Genomic DNA, 24,021 nt, shown 5'->3' on the forward strand with positions numbered 1-24,021 from the left:
CACTGCTAGCATTTATGACATAGGGTTGTTGTGAGCATCTACTAGGATGCTGCCAAACCTTTTACAGAATTTCAGTAAATATCAGCTAATATAACTTTATGCTTTGTATTGTGTCTCAGTTGAGAGTTCCAAGAAGTTGGGAAGGGAGGCTGGAGAGATGGATTGCTCACTAAGAACACTTGCTCCTTCCTCCTCCAGAGCACATGGGTCAGTCCTCAGTACACACATTGGGTAGCTCACAACTACCTGTACCTCCAGCTCCACTAGATCAGATGTCCTCTTTTTTTTGGCCTCCACAGGTGTTCTCCCTGCCCTCCCTCTCTCTCAGAAAAATGGGAAGAAATTTCACTGAATGATGAAAGCCTGCTATAGAGAGATTTGTGGTTCGTACATTAAGTAGGTACATGCATTCTACCTGATCTTCATATCAGCCCTGTTGTAGAAAAAAAAAAGTCCAACTTGGGGCTGTTCTTAGGTTCCTCCAGCAAGCATCAGCCCTTATAAGGTATCCTTATAAGCTGTCCTCTACCACTGTGCCTCTTGTGGTCAGGTCAAAGAGGTATACTTCCCTCTGCATTCATGCAGTCATTCAAAACCTTACTTGTGGACAGTCTTCTTGGCAGTGAGACCTGATTCGTAGCAGTTTCTCTACTCTGAAACATCTTCGCTTTATCCATATGTCTTAGTTTGGGTTTTATTGCTGCTGTGAAAAGACACTATAACCAAAGCAACTCTTAAAAAGGCAACATTTAATTGGGGCTGGCTTACAGTTTCAGATGTTTAGTCAATTATCATCCTAGCCAATAGCATGCAGGCACACATGGTGCTGGAGAAGGAGCCAAGAGTTCTATATCTTGATCCAAAGGTAGCCAGAATACTGTCTTTCAGGCAGGGAGGAAGAGGGTGTCAAAGCCCACTCCCACAGTGATGCACTTCTTCCTACAAGGCCACACCTACTCCAACAAGGCCACACCTCCTAATAGGCCAAGCATATCTAAACCACCACACTATATAACCTCCCACATCAAGGACCAGGATTACTTCCATTTTTTTTTTCTTAATATCATTAGTTCATGCTTCACAGTTAACTAAAAGTATGTAAATTGGTATGCTTTACCATAATGTTTTGTTTTGTTTTCATCTGCAGGTTGCAGAGAGAACTCAATGGAAGAGTATTTGCCTACCATGTATGAAAAACCTGGGTTATGTCCTCAAACCCATAAAAAACAAATCCTTAATAACCCAAAGTCTAGTGTTAAAAATAAACAAAATGTGTTAAGATAGGAATGACTTTCCTCTGTTATATAATTTTTATTGAATTAGTTGCCCCCTAAAAGAAATAATATTGCAAACATATTTTTTGTTTAATAGGAAGATTCTTTTTCAGGTTTACTTTAATAATAGGGTTTCTTTTATATATACATCCTGACACAAAAGGAAGAAAATGCTAACATTTTCATTAACTATTGAAAGAAAATTAACTACAGATAAATATCTTGCAGATCTTAATATCTCATTGTTTATTTAATTTTAAAATTGAAAGCATTTTCCATTGTGAGACCCCTGGCTGGCTTATTTACAGATATACTTACTTAGAAGTTTAAGGAACCCAGAATAGTTAGTTCAGTCTTGAAACATAACCAGAATTGGAAGATTTATATGTCCTAATTCCACAACTCACTACAATGCTACAGTAATGAAGACTATGTGGTAATAGAATTATGAGGCCTGGCATATACTCTGATATTCTTGGTCAGTTGTTTTTAGAAGAATAAAGACCATCGACTGTGGTGAAGACAACACAAGCTACCAAGACAGCTGCATATTGGTATCCAAAGAATGAAATTACACCCTTTACTTTATAACTGTTCACAAAGTAAGAGTTAAAACTTTTTAAAAATTTTTTTCAAAACATTTAGAAGAAAACACGAGTAAATCTTCTTGACCATGGTTTGACAGTAGTTTCTCAGATAAGACACCAAAGAAGGACACAGGAAGGTTGGACTTCATTAAAATTTGGTATTTGTTGTGCTTCAGAGTAGTTCATCAAGAGAAAGGCCAGGCGTGGTGGCAGATGCCCAGGATCTCAGAACTGGGGAGGCAGAGACAGAAGGCCAGCCTGAGCCACATAGTGAAATCCTGGTGCAAAACTAAACCAAGACAATGACAAGAAGAAAAACAGGATGGAAGAAATGTTTGCATAAGAGAATTGTATGTAGAATACCCAAAGAACTCTTAATGAATCCGTGAAATGAAATTTTTAAATGGGCAAGGGTCTGAATAGAACTTTCTCCAAAAATATGTAATTGGTGACTTGAAAAGATGCTCAAAAAACATTGGTTATTAGAGAAATGAAAATCAAATTCATCATCGAATGCTACTTCATACATACTAGGACAGATCTAATGAAATACAAGAAGCGTTGCTAAAGATGTGGAGAGGCTGGAAGCATTAGACATTGCTGGTGGGAACAGAAGATGGTACAGCCACCTGGGGAAGTAGTTCCCAAGAGACCCAACAATTCTCTATTCTCAGTGTGAGTATGCCCAAGATAAAACATGTCCATGCAAAAACTTACATATAAATTTTCATGAAGCAGCATTATTCACAATAGCCCCACCCAAATGCATGGATAAATAATAATATAATACCCTACACAGAATGTTAATAACAAAAATGGAGGAAGTACTTCTCCAACACATGGACTTTAAAAACACTATGATAAGTACAAGAAACAAGTCATAAACTACTATATATTCTAAGATTCCATTTGTGTGGAGAAATGCCCAGAATGGAAAAAAAAATCCACACACAAATAGAAAATGGATGACGAGTAATCTAGAGCTGTGGTGGCTGATGGCTCATTGCCAGAGGATTCTCTTGGGGGTGATAAGAATAATCTAAAGTTACTTGTAGTGATGATTGGTCAAATTTGAATATACTATATTGAATTACACACCTTAAATGAATAAGGACTGTTTATGTGAAGTTAATAAAACTATTAGAAAACAAATTTATGGCATGATTTTTTAATTTGATGACTATTTATCCATGCCTTGTAACATTTGTTTGTTTTTTTTTTTTCTCCCTGATCAGTAGTCTTAAGTTATTGCCATTTTTCTTTAACAATTACTCAGTGTGGGGAGAAAGGTAACTCAATTTTCCAAATAAAGGTCTGCTTTCACGAATATTATCCAAAATGAATTTGTACATATGTAGTCATACCAGGGATATTGTTGTACATTGCCCCCCCCCCCCACACACACACCTAGGTAGGAAATTTGAGGCTATTAAAATGTTGTTCTAGTCACTGAGAAGAATATGACATCCAAGATCATTTGATTGATGGATTGATTTTTGAGACAGTCTCACTACATAGCCTTGGCTGGCCTGGAGCTTTCTATGCAGACCTGGCCTTGAACTCACAGAGATCCACCTGTCTGTGTTTTCCCAGTGCTAGGATTAAAGATGGAAGATACTATGTCTGGCTATCCAAAGTCATTTTGGTGTGAATCCATGTAATCTCCTTTAATACCTGGAAATAGAAAATAGCTCAGAGAAAAGTACTAGCCAAGGCTGTAGTGTGTGTGTGTGTGTGAGGCCAAGACCCTGTCTCTGGACAGTTCTCATTCTCAGCTTCTCCCCACATGCCTTTTGGACCCTCACCCCAGTTAACAGTCTCTCCCAAAGAAGAGCCTCCAACCCAGCCCGAGCTACAGATGGAAATGAGATAGAGGCCAGTAGTCATTCTCTCAGGCTCCAAAGCTCCTGACTAAATGAGCTGTTCCTGCCAGAGAATGACTACCAAAAGAGGTTTCAAATGTCATGTCTCAGTAAGCATGTTTGGGTGGGCAGGACGGGAGGAAGCCGCTCGGAGAGAAGGCTTTTGTGGTTTTATTTTTGTTTGTTGTTGTATTTTGTTTTTCCTACTTATATGTTTGAATGAAAAAAAAAAAAGGGAAAAGGAAAGGAACATGACTTGTCCTAGGTATGGTAGAGGAGAGAATTTATGGTAGATATGTGGGAGAGCAGAGGCAGGGGCATCCGGGAGAGAGTCCAGAATAGATATGAACAGTCTAAGCTGGGCCTTGTGAGGAGAGGAGGGAAGAAAAGAGAGAAGGGAGAACAGAGGAACCAGATGCAGCAACCAGGAGGCCCAAAGGTACAAAGAGAAAGGGTGACCAAAAGAGTTGGATTATATAGGGAAGAAGCCCAACCCCCTGGGCTGAAGAGTTTCAGGGTAGGGGGCGGGGTATGCCAACTAGGAGGACCTGGTAGGGGCTGAGGGATTCTGGGAGAACCTTAACTAGGCACCTCTGCCATTTGCCCCAGGTTTGAAACCTAACAGTGTATGTGTATGTGTATGTGTATGTGTATGTGTATGTGTATGTGTGCATGTTGGACAGAGGTTGACATCTGGTATCTTCCTCAATAGCTCTTCACTTCAGTTTTGAGACAGGGTCTGACCATGAACCTGGAGTGTACTGATTGGCGAACAAGCTCTAGGCATCATCCTGTCTCTGCCTGTTTCCTAGTCCTGGATTTGCAGGTGTGCCCCTCCATGCCTGGTCTTTTTTTTTTTTTCTTGAAATAGGGCCTTACTGTGTAGCCTTGGCTACCTTGGAACTGCTATGTAGACCAGGCTGGCCCTGAACTCAGATATGCTTGCTTCTGTCTTCCAAATACTAAGACTAATGGCATGTTCCACCATACCTGTCCATACCTAGCTTTTTACATGCATTCTAGAAATATAATCTCAAGTTCCTATGCTGTACAGCAAGCCCTTTACTGACTGATCCATCTGTGTACAGTCCTCTATGATAGGAGTCCTAACCCCTTCCCCCAAAGCATGATCTCCTCCCAGTAGATAGAGATATGGTTTATCTCAGCTGTTTGCTAAGCCTGTTCAATTTCTGGGAAACTGTAGCCATGGATAAAGAAGGTGTGATGTATTCTAGTTGTTTGGGCTTCCTCGGTTTCAGGGAAACCTCACTATCCACACACACATATAGCCTGCCCCTTGCATTCATCTCCAGGCAATCACAGAAGGACACATTGCCAAAAGGGCTGTAGAATGGAGTTTCTGCACAAGGAGCTCCACCTGGCTCACATTCCCTCGGTCCTGTGGCTAAAAGCCCAAACCCCTTCAAGGCAAAAGCAATTCCAGAAGGGGGAAGCCTTGACTGGTTGGTTAGTTGGTTGATTGGTTGGTTGGTTGGTTACTGGTTCCAGACTCTTGGACCATACACCAGGCTTCCTTCTGCTTTCTTCACACCTATGTACTTGTCACCAGGCCTCTATAGTGAGGATTTTATGCAAGTGTTCATGTGAAGCTTTGCAAAAGAGTACGCTCCTCTTCCGAATGTGCTAAGAGCCAAAAAGAATTTTCAAATTCTCAGAGCTGCTTTGTGTTCCCCTGGGCCTGCACCTTTGACGGTGTCACTGAGACAAAGAGAAAAAGATGGGGAGCCAGAGCAGCAAATTACCCCTGCTATTTGGGTTTGTGTAAGAAAATTGGTTTGAGAGATGCTTTCTTTGTTCTTATTTTCTTTGGCCCTGAGTTGAAGAAAAGCTTCTCTCTCTCTCTCTCTCTCTCTCTCTCTCTCTCTCTCTCTCTCTCTCTCTCTCTCTCTCTCTCTCTCTCTCTCTCTCCTCTCTCCTCTCTCCTCTCTCCTCTCTCTCTTCTCTCTCTCTCTCTCTCTCCTCTCTCTCTTCTCTCTCTCTCTCTCTCTCTCTCTCTCTCTCTCTCTCTCTCTCTCTCTCTCCCTTTGAAATTTGAAACTATCTTTTAAAAAGTGAAATATTCTCTACCCAGATCTACATTGTAAAGTGCTTATAAGATATAGCCCCATTCATCCCAGTGGTATTTCAGGGTGCCCTTCCCCCAAAGCTCTGAAATAGACATCAGGCACACTTGCTGGCACACTCAAGCAGCTCCATCCGGATGGCAATTCGGACATGCCAGCCTAGAGGGATCAGTCGGATGAAGCGGGAAATGATGGGGGGCCTGAGTAAGTTCTGAACTGTAGAACTCCGGTCTGAGTTTCCATAGAAGACCTAAAGAGAAAGAGGAAGCCTGGTCATTATCACAATAGAGAAAGGAAAAGGACAAATGACTCCTGACTAGAGCTAGTGTGTGTGTGTGTGTGTGTGTGTGTGTGTGTGTTTGTGTGTTTTCTCTCCTACCATGTGAGTTCTGGGCCTTGAACTCAGGATACCATGCTTGGTGGAAAGTACCTTTACCTGTTGAGCACTATCTAACTTGATCTAGCCTCAATTTTGAACAATGGAGAAACGTAGAAAGTATATTGACTACAGAAAACTTGCAGCACCCCATAAAACCCGAATGGATGTTGCAAGCAGCTCTGAGGATGTCTGAGTATGCATGGGGACATTGCACTATGCAAAATAGTAGCAAGTAGCCATGTGTGCCCAGTTACATTTATGTGAAGTAATAGTAGCTGAAATTTTAGTTTACCTGTGTGTGTGTTTCTGTGTGTATGTATGTGTTGCCATGTCCTTGTATGTGCTAAGCAACCAGTCTCCCACAGCACCACATGCCCAGCTCACATTTAAAGTTACTCATTAGCTGTTTTCCATCTTCACAGATAGCCCTATTGGATGGTTGCTACAATATGCCTCTTGACTCTTTTCTTTTTTTTTTTTTAACAATTTTCCATTTCTATCCTTTGTACTTTGACAGAAAGTTTTGAATGGGCCCACAGCATACAAGAGAGTTCATATATCCCAAAGATTTCCAAGATGCACTCAAGTCAAATCTTGTGCCTGGCTATGGAGTTGAAAGCCAAAGCATAAATGTGTATTTTTTTTGTCTTTGATACAAGTGACAAGTGCCTTTTGGGCCTGGAGAAAACAGATTTTAATAAACAGACAAAAAAAAAATAGAGGGAAAATTCTGGAAAGGAGAAGGTGGTGTTGACATAAAGAGATAAAAGGCTTTAATGTTTTTCAGGAGGCCACGTTAAGATGTTGCAGACACTTGACAGTAGTTCTGAAGAAATCAGTCTTCACACTCTTTCCAGGGTCACAGTGTTCTGCTCTGTGACGTAAGAGCATTTCATTTCCTCTTCTAACTTTCTCCTAAAAAGATTTAATGGCTGCACTTAGCTTTATCCATCCACAAAACAGGCGCACCTTGTTTACATCCATTTTGCCTTTCTTCCTAGCAACAAGGCATGAGCTGCCCTCTCATGCTGTTTGTCCTTGAGTGTATTCAACTCGGAAGCAGGTGAAGAGGGGCTTCCTGAAATCCGACCCAAGACTTTGTGAATGGAGTGGAGTGCCTCCTCTAGAGCACCATCAAGGCCTTCCAAGCACAAGACTGAAAAATGAATTCTAATGTCTTTTGTAAAATACAGCTAGTAAAGGCCAGAAAGTGAAAGTCTGAGGAGCTGGAGGTATGGTCCAGTTGGTAGTGTGCTTGACTGACAAGCAGACAAGGCTGGATTCTGATTCCCAGCAGCACGGAAACTGATGATAGTACACACCTCCAGTCCCAGCACTCAGGATGGATAGAGGATCAGAAATTCAAGGTTATCTTGAGCCACATAGCAAATTGGAGACCAGCATGGGATACATGAAAAATGTCTCAAAAAAAAAAAAAGCATCAAAATGGTATTCCCATTGTGTCAAACTCCTCAAAACCTCAAGCCTCAACCCATGAATGTCTTACTGTGCAAATTGTTACCATGGACTATAAGGTTTTCTGATTATTAGTCACATATGTCTACTCAACCTGATTAAATGTCAAGAATAGACTTAGGAGAACTGGAAGTGGTGGAATGTGCCCGTAATCCCAGCATTCTGGAGAGTGAGGCAAAAGGATCAAGACCAGCTTAGGCTAGAGATAGGAAATAGCCTGAAGAATTCCTTGCTATTGTCCAAAAAAAAAAAAAAAAATGTGTTTTCAAGCAGCTAAGTGAGTTTTCAATTCAATTTTTATTGATCACAAAGACATCCAGGAGTTTAATGGGTTAGTTCATAATGAAGATCTAGATAGAACTCAGTCCTCAAAGGTTAATTAAGTGTGTCTGAACTGGCACCATCTTTTAAAGGCCCATTTAGGCTATTTATATTAATTCATCTTGCTATTACCCATTACTAGCATTTTCAAATTTGGTTTTAGTCTTTCTTTTATTATTACGCATAGCTATGTGCGTCAGTGTATGGCGATATGCAAGGGAATGCAGAAGTCCTTGGAAGCCAGAGCATCTGACCCCCTGGGACTAGGGTTAGAGAATGTTATGATCTGAGTGCTGGGAACTGGACTCTGGCTCCTTTTTTGAAATTTTTTAATTTATTTATTATACTTATTTATTATAAGTGAGTTTATTTATTATAAGTGAGTACACTGTAGCTGTCTTCAGACACCCTAGAAGAGGGCATCAGATCTCATTAGAGATGGTTGTGAGCCACCATGTGGTTGCTGGGATTTGAACTTAGGACCTTCGGAAGAGCAGTCAATGAATGCTCTTAACCACTGAGCCATCTCTCCAGCCCTCTGGACTCTGGTTCTTAACCACAGAGACATCTCTCTAGCCTCAAAGGGGCCCACTTGCTGCACTTCCAAAGGTTTGAAGGTGTCAGTCTCAGTCAATAGTAAGAAGCAACCATAACTATACAAGTAAGTGATAATGGGTGAGCCAGGCCCATGGAGCCCCACAGTCATTGTTGGAGTGAGTTTGAAACAGTCCAAATTGCCAGGGTAGTATTTTCAAGAGACTATATGCTGATAGTGAGAACTAGAAAAATACTTTTTTTTCTTTTTTTCAAAAAAGACCCACATTCATTTACAAACTGCTAGTCTCCCAGATCACATCTGGAAAAAAGAGAGATTGTACAGTGGAGAAGGAACACAGATGACCCAGCATGTAGAGGGGTCAATGCTCAGAGACATGGACAGCAGGAACATAGGGATGGGGTGTGTCTCCGCAGTGTGAGCTGAAGCTGACTTGGAGTGACCCCCACTTACCCGATTGTTTCCGGTCTGATCCTTATAGTAGATCCAGTTCAGGCGCTCATCAGTCCTATACTGCACACTGTACTTGGTCACCCACTCGTCTATGTCACAGCGTCCTTGGGTAAGGATTCCCGAAATCACCTTGATCTCCTTCAAATCTATCTGTAACCACTGGCTGCTGTCCTGATACTTGGAAAGCCAAGCACACCTGCCAGGAACACACCAAATTACCAGGAGCCATCCTCTTATCTATGTCTGTAAAAAGCCAGCAGGTGCTGAGTTTTGAAGGGTTACCTAGCATCAAGAGGTATCATCCCAAATCCGGGCCTTCAGATATAGCCCGATTCTTAATTCTTTTCCTTAGGAAAGACTTCCCTGGCATGTTTAACAAATGAGCTCTTCCTTCCTCCCTCATCTTCCCAACCATGTTCATCCCATGACCAGGGATGCAGGGATGTGTTTCCAGTCTGTCTCTCCCCCTCTTCACTGTGTGCCTTGGCTTTGGCCAAGGGACTCACCCACCCTGCCACCGCTGTACACCCAGTCCTCAGCACAACAAGGCACTCAGTCAGAGGCTGTTGAATAAATGCTTTCTGTGCTATCCATTTAGGAGACAGACCTACTTTTTCAAAGCACATCTTTAAAAATATAAGAATGACCACCTGGGCTTCCTGCCCTACTTACCCAAAACCTTGACTGTTGAGTCTGGCCTTGTTTGCTGTCCATGAAGAATACCAGCCCACATACTGCTCTGGGTTGGAGCAAGTGATCTGATCTGGCATGACCTCCCCTGACTCGAAACCCAGGGGCTTGTGATATGGGCATTCTGGGGAGGAAAAACAGCACACGCTCAAACACCCAAATCTCCAGGCAGAGTGGTAGCATATGTTCGTGTGGAGTCCCAGCTCCTCTGGGCTGTCCGGAGAAAGTATTGAGACCTCATCCCGAAATACAAAAGAAGGAATGAACCCCTCCTTATCCCAGAACTTCAACATGAAATAGCTTAAAGAATGAAGCAAGAAACATAGGCACTTTGGAGGTAGCAGACTTTTCATTTCTCAGCAAGGTACGGGATACAGAGAGCCGGACCTGCCGCTATTAAGTGCTCACACGGGATGAAGGTAGAGGGATTGCCATAGAGACATTCACTCAACATTTATAAAAGCGGAGAATTGGGGGAGCTGGTTCTATGGCAACCTCATGGGGGGAGGTGAAAAATGCATCCACCTCCCTCATCAACTTAGAGACCTAAATGCTAAGAGGTTTGTAGTGAAATAGCATATTGAAATGCCAGGCGTCCAGTTTTAGTTCCCTCATTATCACAGGTTGAACTGTGCTGCATAGGAACATTAGGGTCTCTAATTGCTCTTGGGTAGCAGATGATGCCAATTAGAGGAATAAAACAATGGTGAGCAGCAAAAAATGGCAATTATATACTGAGACTGACTTCTTGCTTGTAAATTGTCGTTTTTCTCACTGTGTGAAGAAACATAAAGGATGACTGAAGAGGTAACTGTTGAAGGAGGCTGCCTTCTTCGAAACTGGGACAGCCAAAGTGGTCCTTATAGGCTAGTTGCCTGCTGTTTCCTTCCTTTCATAACTAAGTACTCTCATTGAAACCAGCACTGTGCGGTCGGGGCATCTCTAGAAAGAGACAGAGACCTGGGATAAGGGAGGTGTCCAAGAATTGATGGGGGACGTGACCTTAGCTGTGACTCACAGCATTGGGGATATGGAACCTGAAGAGGCCACCTCCTGTAGCCAGGCAGGAACCCCAGTGATGTGATAGGTATTCCAACCCACCCACAAAACTTTAGACCTAAAATTTATCCTTTCTACAAGAAATTCAGGGGCTTGTGCATTGAGCAAAAAACTGAGGGAATGACCAACCAATAACCGGCCCAACTTGAGACCTATTCCATGGGCAAGCACCAATCCTTGACACTACTAATAATACTATGTTAGGCTTACAGACAGGAGTCTAGTGTGGTTGTTCTCTGAGAGGTTCCACCCAGCACCTGACTCAGACAGATGCAGACACCCACAGCCAAACAATGGATGGAGCTTGGGGAACCTTATCGAAGAATAGGAAGGATTGCTAGCCCCAAAGGGGATTGGAACTCCACAGGAAAACCAACAGAATCAACAGACCCTTGGGGCTCTCAGAGACTGAACCACCAACCAAAGAGCATACACAGCTGGACCTAGGCCTTCCCTTTACATATGTAGCAGATATGTGGCTTGGTCTTCGTGTGGGTCCCGAACAACTGGAGTGGGGGATATCCTGAAAACTCTTACCTGGATGTGGGATATGTTCTTTTAGCTGGACTACCTTGTCTAGTGTGTGTGGGAGAGGATGAGCCTAACCTCACTTGATGTGCCAGGGGAGAAGGGGAGGGGGGATAGGGGGAATGGTTATGGTAGGGGGTGACATGTAATGTGAATAAATAAAAAAATAAATAAATAGACAGGCAGACAGACAGATACATAGTTACATAGATAATAAAGCCGGCTGAACCCTGCTATAGAGGAATTAAGCTGACTTGTTTAAGCCAAAAACCAAAAAACATTGGGTATCTTGCCAATTGACAGCCTAGTTTAAAACACAACACCACACACACACACACACACACACACACAGACATTTTAAAATCTTTCCCAGAGTTTCTCAGAGTTAGAAGTGACTATGTGACATAATTTCTGACCAGGAAGATCTAAGAGGACATAAGTGTTGTCTGGTCAAGTTTTCTCTTTGTCTCGTCTTTGTTCCTGTTGTCTAGACTGAAGGAAGTTGTAATAGCTGGTGCAACTGCATGCAGGTCACTTGCACTATGGGGGACCTTTAGGGTCCTCAGCTCTCCTGTCTTAAGGTAACAGTCTAACCTCTAGCCCTTTTACTGTATGTCAGTGCAGACATAATCCAATGAGCCCTCTCTTTCTTGAATCCTAACCCAGTCCCTAACTGAAATTCTATACAAAACGAAAATTAACACTCTATACATCCACTCACCTACATTCCTATTTGAGAATGATAAATTCCAAACGAGGCAAATGAAATTATGTTCTCTCTGTGTGTAAATCTGAATTCAAGTAAAAGAGGTGTGTTTGTTGTGGCATCATTACCTGGAACACTGACTAACAGGGAATGTTTAAGCCTTCTTTGAGGTTGAGGTTCCCAAATTCAGGAAAACAAATCGGGGGGCCATAGATCAGTGGTAGTGTGTTTGTGCAGCATGCACACTGTTCCATCTTCAAAACACACACACACACACACACACACACACATCACCTTCAGAAATTGCCATGCCCTGGCCCTGTCTGAGATTAAACATAGACAGGATGGCCACAGGCTTCAGGATATGATGGCTCAGCTTCCTTTCTACCTGTAAGTGCATGTCAGTGTGGCCAAGCTTGAGAGGACAGCATTTGTAGTTTATCAAGTGCTCGAGGCCTTGAAGTCTATTAAAATCATGCCAGTTCTCAGGAGAGAGTATGGGCGCTTTTCTGAGCCAAGCAATCACACCTGGTGTGGCTGAATCATTAGGGAAGCTTATTAAGAATGCAGTGTCTGGGAGTCCACTCCTGGAGTGGAGTATTTTTAACAAGCATACTTTCCAAGTGCATTTTCAAAGCTTTGGCCTGCCAGGGAAGGCATTTCGTGGGCTGGTTGACTGAGACATCCAAACCCCCAACCCCCAACTCCCTTCCAGCCTGAGGCAGGACAGAGGAATTCAAAGACATCCTTGGCTACATAGTAAGTTCAAGGCCAGCATGGAATACCTGAGAGTCTGTTTCAGAAAAGAAAGAGAAAAGGAGAGAGACAGAGGCAGAGATGGACAGAGACAGACAGAGAGACAGAGACAGAGAGAGACAGAAAGACAGAGACAGAGACAGGGAAAGAGAGACAGAGAGGCAGAGAGAGAGAGAGAGAGAGAGAGAGAGAGAGAGAGAGAGAGAGAGAGATTAAATAATGCCACCTGAATGGCCCAAAGAAGTTTGATGTCCTTTATAATCCAAGCTGGCTCTGCGTCATCCTATCTCCTGTCTAATTCTGTGGGTCTCTGACCTTGACACTTTCCATCTAGTCACCCAGGGAGCTCCAGGCACACCAGTACTCTGACACATTCTCCAGAAAAACTTCTGGGATAGGACTGGAGTAGGGCTCCAGAACCACAGATGACTATAATGGGCAGTTAGGAATAAAAGGGCTACCCAGTGCCAGTGAGCTTAGTTCTTAATGCCTTCTTAAAACCCATTTCCTCACTTGTGAATGGGCATCATAGTAATATTGCCTTGAGATGTTTGCAAAGATATCTAGTGAAATCATGTTGTGACAGTTGTAGACTTAGAAGAGTATAGTTGCCTAGCTAAAAAGGAGCAGGCTGTAATAGGGTTGGTTCTTTCTTTGACTTTGCATGTTTTCTCTTTGGATTTACCATAGGAGAAATCTAACACCCTGTGCTCGTCTCTCCTCCCCTCCACCTACCCTACTGGCAGCATCTGCCAGGACTAGAATATTAGATGATCTATACAGCACCAGAAGAATAGGTGATAGCCACAGCTAAAGCAGGAGGGACCTTGTAGATGTCTGAGCTCACTGAAGATATGGTTTCACTGAGGAATGAGACCAAGGATGAGTTAGCCCTCTGGACACCCTCAAAAAACCATCTGGGGATTCTAAGGAAGTGTGGCCTAGAGAGAGCTTCCACCATAAACAGCTGTACACCCTCTCGGTGGCCAAGACCTTACCCCCAAGCAGTACTTGCAAGCTTCAAAGGGCAGACCCTGGTCAGCCCCACAGACATTATCTTATCAAGTTTTTGCCCAGCGATTCTATTATAAACAGCTACTATGCTGTTTATAATGTGTGTGTGCTGCATATAAGTGCACAAATGTGCACATGTCCACGTGGAGGACCCACGACGAGGATGCTGGGTGAATTCCTCTGTCACTCTGCCTTATTCCCTTAAGACAGGATCTCTTACTGAACTGACGAAGTTCTGTGTTTTGGCTGGGCATACTGGCCACCAAGGTGATAGAATTCACCTGCCTTCACCCACCAATGCTGAGATTACAGACACAATAATACCTAGGTTTTGTTTGTTTGTTTCTTTGGGTTGCTTGTTCAGTTTGTTTTGATAAGGTTTCATTTTGCAGTACAGGCTAACCTGGGATTCACTATGTATACCAGGCTGGCCCCAAGCTTATAAATTGCCTGCTTCTGCCTCACAAGTATTTAGATTAAAGGTGTGTGTCTGTATACCTCGTGAAGCCTAGTGTTTTATGTGGATGCTGGGAACTGAAACCCAGGCCCTCAAGCTTGCATTCTTAGCCACGGACCTATCTCAACTCACCAGCTCCATTACAGTTTTTTTTTTTTAATAGTCATTTCACTCATAAAGGAAAAACTCACATCTTTTTTATGGCTCACGTGACACTTGATAAATAGATTGATAAGGGTATATGTGTGAAACGTGTTGCTAAGGTACTTTAAATGTTAGCTTGTTTATTTGGGCTATATTTTGTGGATCTGTAAGGTGAAAACTCCAGACTTGTTTATAAAGAATATTCAGGGTTAAAGGAAAAGGTCAGGATGTTACTCAATGGTAGAGTATTTTTCTAACATGTTCAAGGTCTTGGTGTGTAGCTCTCTGATTTAGCACTTGCCTAGCATGTGTGAGGTTCTAGGTTCAAATCCCAGCACCACAGAAGAAAAACATGCCCTAAAGAAACCCAAAGAAAACTAAGCCTAGTGGGCCATGCCTACAATCCCAGTTCTCAGGGCAATCCGGAGTTCAAGGTCATGCTTGGCTCTATGAGGTTCTGTCTGCAAAACAAAGGGAGGATGGGACAGCTCGGGAACATTTCTGATAAGAAACAGCTAAAAGCTGTGACTAGTACTTATGTGTGTGTGTGTGTGCTGTAGAATAATAAAAAGACTAATATTTATAAAAGTTAGATGTGCAGATAACAGAATATTAATGTGGAATAAAAGGAGAGTACTAAGGAGCTATTGTATTACCTTTGTCCTTTTTTTTTCTTTTTGGAGTGCTGAGAATTGAACCTGAGGCTTCACACAGGTGAGGCAAGTGCTCTACCACTGAGCTACATCCCCAGCCTGAACACCTGGGTTTCTTAGGCTTTTGCATGTCCCCACCCTGCCACACCCCATTCTCAGGAGGCCAGGCCAATCTTAGGTCAACTGTGGAAAAGGCAAAATTGGTCTTTGTGATAGTTTTAACTGATGGTAAAGAAGGTCCCTGGCCTTCTGCTCTGTGGGCAGAACACCTAGACTTTATCCTCCATATCCCTGTGGGCTTTTTCAGCAGCTCTGAGTAACACCTGTACTTCTGTGCTTCCTAGGATCTTCCCTCTTAAGGTAGAACTGATGGAAACACTCAAGATCAAGATCCAGCCAGCCAAACGAAGTGATCTTCTTGGTATCCCATGAGAAACAGAAACAGTGACCAACAAACGCCTTCCAGAACTTTGAGCCTAGTCCTGCTACTGTGAATCTTTCACAAAACAGCCAGTTACCATGAGGAACCGACCATTTCACACTGACATGGTTTTCTTCCTTTCTACCTGAAAATATCTGTGTTGCTAGAAGAAATAGACTATAAAAAGTACGCTTATGCTAAGATACTGTTTCATGTTGGAATCTCAAGTTCACTTATATGAGTAAACTTTATTCATATAAATATTTATAGATATGTTATACTACTATGAAATAGAAATATTTATAAACACATTTACTTATTTGGGGGTGTGGTTGTAGGGAGTGTGCACATGTGGGAGATCAGTGCAGGAATGGAGGTTGGAAGACAACTTTAAGCAGTCACAGTCTCCTTCCATGGTGTGGGTCTGCTCATTAGGCACCTTGGCCTCCTGAGCCATGCCACTGGCCCTATCCATTCATCTTTGACATAGTGTATTATGTAATCTAGGACTGCTTCAAACTCCCTTTGTAGCACTGAGTATGACCTTGAAATAATGATCTTCCTTCTTGAACCTTCAGAGTTCGGCGATGATGGGCCCAGCAATGGTATGTGCTGGGCTGGCACTCTGGAACCAGAGCTCCATTCTTGGCCCTCTGTCTACTTTTCACGAAGCCTCTTTGGAGTGAAATTCCAGTATATATGATGTCCCTACTGGAAATATTTCATTTAAAACCAATGTTAGGCTTAAAATGGTGAGGTCAGACACACTGAGGAGAGAGTAAGAGTTCATACAGCGGAGAATGTGATTGGCAAGCTGACCAGATAAGAGTAGTGACAGGGCTCTGAGGAAACCATGAAGCTAGGTCTCAGCATGCTGCAGCTGGCTTCCAACAAAACCCTTTACCCAAGTCAGCTTCTCACTTTATAGGTGGTTATAGGAAGTCCTGCAAACTCTTAACCGATTGAATTGTGGAGAAAGACTACTTCTAATAAAGCTTCCATCTGTATTGCAGGAAAAGGACCACCTCCGACTGCCCCCAAGGGTGAGCAAGGGCAGGAAAATGGTAGACCAAGACAGAAGCCTAGACAATAGAGACCACCCTTTGTCATTGCAGGAGATTTTGTTTTGTTTTGTTTTTTGTTTTTTGAGACAGGGTTTCTCTGTGTAACCCTGGCTGTCCTGGAACTCACTCTGTAGACCAGGCTGGCCTCGAACTCAGAAATCCACCTGCCTCTGCCTCCCGAGTGCTGGGATTAAAGGCGTGCGCCACCACGACCAGCATCGCAGGAGATTCTTGAGGGTTAGACTCACTTTCTGTTTTGTTACCTCCCCCGCTAAACTCCTTTTGCTTGCTATAAGAAACCATGGCCACTTGCATCCTTTACCTGTGCCCCAGTGTGATTCTTCCCCATCCAAGGCACAAAAATGGAGAAGACTGTGGCTGTGGTTAGGATTAGACGGTCTTCTTCCAGAAGGAGGCATATCTCCCCATTCGTAGCAGAAAAGAAATGTTCATTTCCATTGAATGATAAACCTCAGTATGATGGAGCCAAAGCCTTTGTTCCGGCCTTCCTAACAGTGCCCAGCACAGGGTTAAAGTCCTTGAACAGATTTACACATGCATTACTCGAGAAGACCCTTTAAGTTGGGCAGGTCACACCAGCATTTAAAAGCTGCACGAGTACTTGCCACCAAGCATAATCGGACGTCCTTGAGGAAACGCCACTTCACCAAACCTCCTTTCTGTTCCCCAACTCCCCACCCCAGTTTCCTAAAGAAGAGACTGAGTTTCTGTTGAGAAACAAAGATTGAGGCACTCTGAGAACCAGGAGAGGCATGGCTTTCATGCACCATCGGCCCTGGGCCATGGAAAGGATAAAGCCTTGCAAATATTTACAGAGATGTGCAAGCCTCTGCAAGTCTGCTCTAATTCCTCACTGTAAACTCCAGGAGGCAACAAAACAAAAGAACTAATGTCTACTAAAAGGCCATAGTTGGCCAAGTCCAACACAATGACGCCTTGTCCCATTTATTCCTCCTAACAGCCCCATAGAGCTGGGTCACCAAACTGCCAGCAGTTCTCAACTTGTGGGTCACGACCCCCTTGGTAAACATCTGTCTTCAAAAATATTTACGTTATGATTCATAACTGACAAAAATCATGGTTATGAAGTAGCAACAAAAATAATTTTATGGAACTATAGAGTTCCTCCATGTTGGCTGTATGAAATGAAATGACAGTAATTTAGCTTCTAGAAGCGACTTGTTTTACTAAATTCTTGCCCTCCATATCCTCATTACTGATTTAGAGACAGCCTGACTCCACAGGATATAGACACACACACACACACACACACACACACACACACACACATTTCCTCTGATACCTAAAAGGAAGGGACTTCCCTCACGCTGAGTTATTTTCAGATAGCATTGACAGTTGGGTCTTACCTGACCATCTCAGGCAAGCCAGGGAGGAGAGAGAGCCTGGCAGTTGATAATGAACAGAATCTTGGAGCAGTGGCCACGGTGAGATGTGAAGCTCACAAGCCAATTTGAGAGAAAGCAGAGGGTTAAGAGTTGGAAGGAGGAACGCTAGGGCGTTGAGCCACTCACCTGGAATACAGTCTAAGGAGGTAGCTCCAGCAGACCACAGAGCATTGGCTCCTACCTGGCAATCACACTTGCATGCCTTCTGGTACCAGGGGTCCTCACCCTCATCCTGCAAGCAGCCAGAGGAGCACAAGTCACAAAAGTCGTAGTCAAAGGCAACTGACCAGAGCATCACAAGAAGCTTACTTGCAAAGGTCAGAGCCATTCATTACAGTGTGTGGTTGGCTGGCTCTACGCACACAGTGGCCCTTCGTCTTACACTGCATGTTCCTTTTTAGCTTGAGTTCTTGCTGCTGCTGCTCTTACACAGGGTCTCTCTCGTGTATCCCAGGCCGATTTTAAACTCACTGTGTAGCAGAGAATGACCTTGTTGAACTCCTGACCTCCTGTCTCCACCTCTGAGTGCTGGGCTTCTAGATGGGTGCCCAGTTTACATGGTGTTTAGGATCAAATCAAGACCTTCACGAATCCTAAACAAGTGTTCTGTCAACAAAGGTACACTCCAGCTCTATATTACTTTTTTAAAATGTGTGTGTGTGTGTGTGTGTGTGTGTGCGCGCGCACATGTTACATTCAGGTGCTCGTGTTCTTGTATGCTCATGTGAGGATGCTAGAGGACACCTTCGGGTGGCATTCTCAGGAATCCCATCTGCCTTCTTTGAAGCAGGGTCTCTTACTGTCCTGGAGCTCACCAATTAGGCTAGACTAGTTAGTTGGCCAGCATGCCCTGGGGATTCTCTTGTCTTCACCTCCCCGACACTGGGATTACAAAGTCCTGCCACCATGCCCAGCATTTTTTATGAGTTCTCTGGATTTACCACATGAGCCATCCTTCTATCTCCTCCATCCCCCTTTTTGTTTCAGGCTGGGTCTCATTCAGTACAGGCTGGCTGACCTCCAACTCTCTGTGTAGCCAAGGATGCCTTCCGATCCTCCTGCCTCTATGTCCCAAATGCTAGAATTAAAGACATGTTCCACCATGCCCTGCTCATCTAAATAAAAAAATTGCCTCTCACTATAGGCACCAACTGATTATCCCCAGGGCTACCTATGTACACAAGGATAATGTTTACCTTCTTGGAGATGGAGTTCCAGTACAAGATTGTACTCTTTATGCTCCCTGGAGGATCCTATCTAAGGCATCCAATTTTAAAACTACAGTAGTACATGACTGTAATCCCAGCACTTGGAAGATAGGGATAGGAGGATCAAGAGTTTAAAGTTATCATCAGCTACCTATCAAGTTCCAGAGTTCCAGGCAAGCCTGGGCTACAGAAGAACTTGCAAAAAAAAAATGACATCAAAAAAGCAATAACAATAGCAAAACAAATGCCAATGTAACTGGGTCTGGTATCTGGGCTACATACAAAACTCCTGTCCCCAAAACAAAGAAGCCCAGCAAGCTTCCTATGGGTGCAGCTAAGTGTTAAATCACTTGCCTAGCATGGACAAAAAAGGTACCTAAAATAGGTCTGGGTGGGTGTTTTTTAGATTTTTGTTTTTATTTCCTTGTTTTGAGACACAGTCTCTTGTGTCCCAAGCTGGCCTTAAACTCTATGTAGTCAAAGTAAAACCTTGGAATGATGCCTCTAGAGTTCTGAGATTATAGGCATTCACTATCATGTATGCTAGATAGCACTCTGCCAACCGAGCCATATCCCTAGCTTCTCCACTGAACTCCCCCCTCTTTCTCTCCCTCCCTCCATCCATCCCTCTTTCCCTTCTTCTTTGTCCTCTTTCTCTCTCTCTCTCCCCCTTCCTTCCTCCCTCCCTCCCTCCCTCCCTCCCTCCCTCCTTCCTTCCTTCCTTCCTTCCTTCCTTCCTTCCTTCCTTCCTTCCTTCCTTCCTTCCTTCCTTTCTCCCTCCCTCCTTCCCTTCCTTTTCTCTTTTTCCTTTTAGTCAATGTCTCACTTTGTAGCCCAGGCTAGCTAGCCTTGAGTGCCTCAGTTTACTGCATGCTGGAGTAATAGGCCTAAGTTCAGTGTAAAACTTTTTTAAAAAGTACATTTGAAAGGGACTGGGGAGAGGGCTAAGTGGGTAAGAGCCCTTGCTGTGCAAATATGAGGACCTGAGCTCAAATCTCCAGAGCCCAGGCAGAAAGCTGGGCATGGCTGCTTGATGTGGCCATAACCCCAGTTTAGGGGGAGGGGATAGAGAAGGGTGATTTGGGTGGCTCATGGCTAGCCCACCTAACCACAAAATCAAGCTTCCAGTTTAGTGAGAGAGCCTGAATTAAGGCAAGGAGGGGTAGAACAATAGGAAGACCTGCCTTTCCACTCATGCCCACACCCAACACACAACTAAAACAACAGACATTTGAAAAAGGCGCTCAGGCTTCAGGAGTAGGTATCAGTGTGGATCACTTGCTTAGCATGCCCAAGGCCCTTGGCTTCACCCTCAGCATTCTTCCCCCCAATAGTGCTAGACTCATACATTAGTTTTACTTCAAAAGCAACACCGATGAAAATTCCACCCTTCTTACTGTAACTTACCTCTGTCGATGACAATCCCAATGTGGCTGAGCAAAAGAACAAGAGAGGGAAAAAATGAAATTAAGAAAGGAAAGAAGGCAAAATGAAAACAATGCCATGGAGGTTAAGGAGCTCATTGTGGAAAAAGTCCAGCTGGGGCCTGCATCCAACGCGAGAACAGATGCTGGAAAAGGAGGCAGGAAAAGGATGGCAATGACTATTGTTTTTTCTTATAGAATTATGGAAAATATATTAATATAGCAAAGCAGGGTGCAGTACAAGCTTTCTTTTTTCTTTCTTTTTTTTTTCTTTTGGTTTTTCAAGACAGGGTTTCTCTGTACAGCCCTGGCTGTCCTGGAACTCACTTTGTAGACCAGGCTGGCCTCAAACTCAGAAATCCTCCTGCCTCTGCCTCCCAAGTGCTGGGACTAAAGGCGTGTGCCACCACGCCCGGCTACAGCTTTCTTTTTTAAACTACATTTATTTACGTATTTGTTTGTTTGTTGTTTTGTTTTTGTTATTTTTATTTTTGTAAGGGGTTGGGTGAAGTGGGAGAGTGATGTGACGGCACCATTGCTCCAGTGTGGGGATCAGAGGAAACTTTGCGGAAGTCTCATTCTCTCCTACCATGTAGGTTCCAAGGACTGAGCTCAGCCTTTTTCCTTTACTGATTAAGTACTCCTCCTCCTCCTCCTCCTCTTCCTACACCACTATCACCCTTTTCTCCTCCTCCTTTTTCTTCTCCTCCTGCCACTTTTCCTCTCCTTCCTCCCCTTCCTTTTACTCCTCCTTCCTGTATGATTCCCAGTTGCCTCCCTGTGCCACATTCTTGTTAGGAGAAGTCTGCTGGTGGCACACGACTGTAGTCTCAGCACTCCACGAGGAAAAGGCAGGAGGGTTGTTACTCTAAAGCCATCCTCAGCTGCATGGAAGTCTGAGCAAGCCGGGGATGCACGAGACCCTGTTTCTTAAAGCCAGACTGGACTACCAAGCAAAATCTTCATAGACAAACAATGGGGACTGGAATTAAAAATACTGGACACTCTTCCAGCTAACCAAGGTTCAATTCCCAGCGTCCACTTGGTGGCTTACAGTCATCTATAACTCCTATAACTCTTATCCCAGGAAACCCTATGATCTGTTCTGTCCTCTGAGGGCACCAAGCATACAAGTGGTACACAGACATACATACAGACAGACACCCATACACATAAAATCTTAAAAATAATTAAAACAACAAAAAAGGTTATTTTTCACAGGACGGTGGTGGTGCACTCCTTTAATCCCAGCACTGGGGAGGCAGAGGCAGGCAGATTTCTGAGTTCGAGGCCAGTCTGGTCTACAAAGTGAGTTCCAGGACAGCCAGGGCTATACAGAGAAACCCTGTTTCGAAAAACCAGAAAAAAAAAAGTTATTTTTGCCTGGACTATTGGTTGAAAAATTTTCTTGAGGTCTGTCTATAATGTACAAGAGCTATTAAATCATAATAACATATAAACTCCATGTAAGTAATCTGGGAGCATTGAAAGTGCAAAAGTAGCAGGAACAGGTTTAACTCATTCAGCTGTGTGGTGGCTAAAGTAAACTATAAGCATCAATATCCCTCGCCGGCCACTTTCTCTGACCCAGGGTCTCATTATGTAGCCATTGGCTATCCTGGAACTGACTATGCAGAGGGGGCTGACCTTGAACTCACAGGGCTCTGTCCCCTCCTCGCAAGTGCTGGAATTAATAGTGTGTACCTCCACCTCCTCCTCCTTTACTCCTTTCCCTTGCATTCTCTTCCCCTCATCCTCCTGGGTCCCTCCCTGCCTTCCAATAACTAACCCCCTTCTGCTTTCATGTCATGTATGCTGTTATCCCCACCCAAAGATCTCTCCTTTTCCATTCATTTTTCCTATGAAAGAAGACAGTGTATAATAATTCCAATTCATTTAATAATTCTCTCAAGAACATTCATACTCTATGCTCACAATCCCCCTACTCCATATGGCTATATGGTCTCATGGCTGTACTGGAACTCGCTATGTAGACCAAACTGGCCTCGAACTCACAGAGATCTACCTGACTCTGCCTCCTGAGGGGTGGGATTAATGGCACGTGCCATCACGCCCTGCTTGTATATGATGCCTCAGTCACAGGTTGAAGTAGAGTCCTTTGAGTAAATACTCAGGAGTGGTAAACCTGGATCACGCAGTAGTTCTAGTTCTAGTTCTAGTTCTAGTTCTAGTTCTAGTTCTAGTTCTAGTTCTAGAGGGGTTTTGTTTTGTTTTGTTTTGTTTTGTTGGAGTGGGAAGGGAACCTCTGTGCTGATTTCCATAGTGGCTACGTATGCCAGTTTACATACCCACCAACAGTGAATAAAGTGTTCTTTTTTTTTGGTAAAACTTGATAGGTAAATCTGCATGCTTGTATGTGTTCCTGTGTATACAGTGTATGTGCACGTTGAGTTAAAGGATATCCTTAGATGCTCCTCAGGAACCAGTTACCTTTTTATTTATTATTATTGTTATTTTTTTAAGGTACCATCCCTTAGTGGCCTGGAAATAGATGAATAGGCTAGGCTAGCTGTCCAGCCAGCCACAGGAATCCTCCTATCTCCTCTTCCTCACTATGCCCAGCTTTTTTATTTGATTTCTGGGGATTGAACAGAGATCTTCATACTTGCATATCAGGTACTCCGCCAGCTGAGCTCCCGCATTTGCATGCTTTTATTAATCTATCATTTGTCATAAGGAGTCTCAGCCATGAACCTGAGAATGAATAAGTAACATAAATCAATTTCCCCTCATCAGTACCAAACCCCCCACTTCTTTTCAACAAAACAAATCCTTTTATTTCTGTGTTGACTAGAAAACAATACATACCTACTGTAAAATTCTCAAAAGAAACCTGAGTGTAGACAATGAAAGCTGTAGGTCCCTCCTCTAACCACTTTGTCATTTAGTAAGAGAATCAGATGCCCGTGAAAAGCTTTCAGCTTGAGAGTAGACACTCATCTTTTTATCATGATTATAAAAGCTACTAGTTAAAGAACACACATTTCCCCGTTCTGTGGCCACATTGCTGCACTCATTGTGAGACTGTCACTGTACTGGGGCATCAGCCCTATGCAAGCAGAAGCCTTGTTCTCTACCCAGGGAGACCTGAAGACCTAAAAGAAGATAGACTACTGGGCAGTGCCCATGGTGATGCTGGGGTTGTGATGGAAGTCAGGACCATAGCTCCTAAATCTACTAAGACTTCAGCAACTTCATTGGCAGCCAGCATACGGGTAGCTCTTCCGGGACCTTGTTCCTCTGTTAGTCATCTGTTACAAGCAGAACTGACCTTCTAGGGTAGCAGTGAACATGAAGGACTGCCATTTTTTATTGTTTATATTTGGGGGTTTTGGAAACAGGATCTCATATAGCCCAGGATGGCATCAAACTTACTATGTAGCCAAGTCTGGCCTTGAAATCTTAATTCCCCAACATCCACCTGCTGGATATTGAGATTACAGATATTCAGCTCCAT

At 43.5% G+C, this 24,021-nt stretch overlaps 1 protein-coding gene across 1 annotated transcript; it reads right to left on the bottom strand.

Annotated features, from left to right (window-relative positions):
- Positions 1-5,904: 5,904 nt before the first annotated feature.
- Positions 5,905-24,021, bottom strand: Rs1 (retinoschisin 1). The gene is made up of 6 exons (XM_085838336.1): positions 23,940-24,021; positions 20,527-20,552; positions 18,038-18,143; positions 9,665-9,806; positions 8,993-9,188; positions 5,905-6,057 (listed from the first exon to the last, which is right to left on the bottom strand). The coding sequence occupies exons 1-6, from the start codon at positions 24,019-24,021 to the stop codon at positions 5,905-5,907; spliced, it is 705 nt and encodes a 234-aa protein (XP_085694462.1).

The sequence above is a fragment of the Mus caroli genome, unplaced genomic scaffold, assembly GCF_978045245.1.
Source record: "Mus caroli unplaced genomic scaffold, Mus_caroli_1 scaffold_5, whole genome shotgun sequence".
Taxonomy (NCBI): domain Eukaryota; kingdom Metazoa; phylum Chordata; class Mammalia; order Rodentia; family Muridae; genus Mus; species Mus caroli.

Coding starts and splice junctions, on each gene's coding strand:
- Rs1 (XM_085838336.1), bottom strand. CDS start 24,021: ATGGAGCTGAATATCTGTAATCTCAATATCCAGCAGGTGGATGTTGGG. Junction 20,553..23,939: donor AGGCCAGACTTGGCTACATA/GTAAGTTTGATG, acceptor TCTTTTGCTCAG/CCACATTGGGATTGTCATCG. Junction 9,189..9,664: donor CTCAACAGTCAAGGTTTTGG/GTAAGTAGGGCA, acceptor TGTTCCTGGCAG/GTGTGCTTGGCTTTCCAAGT.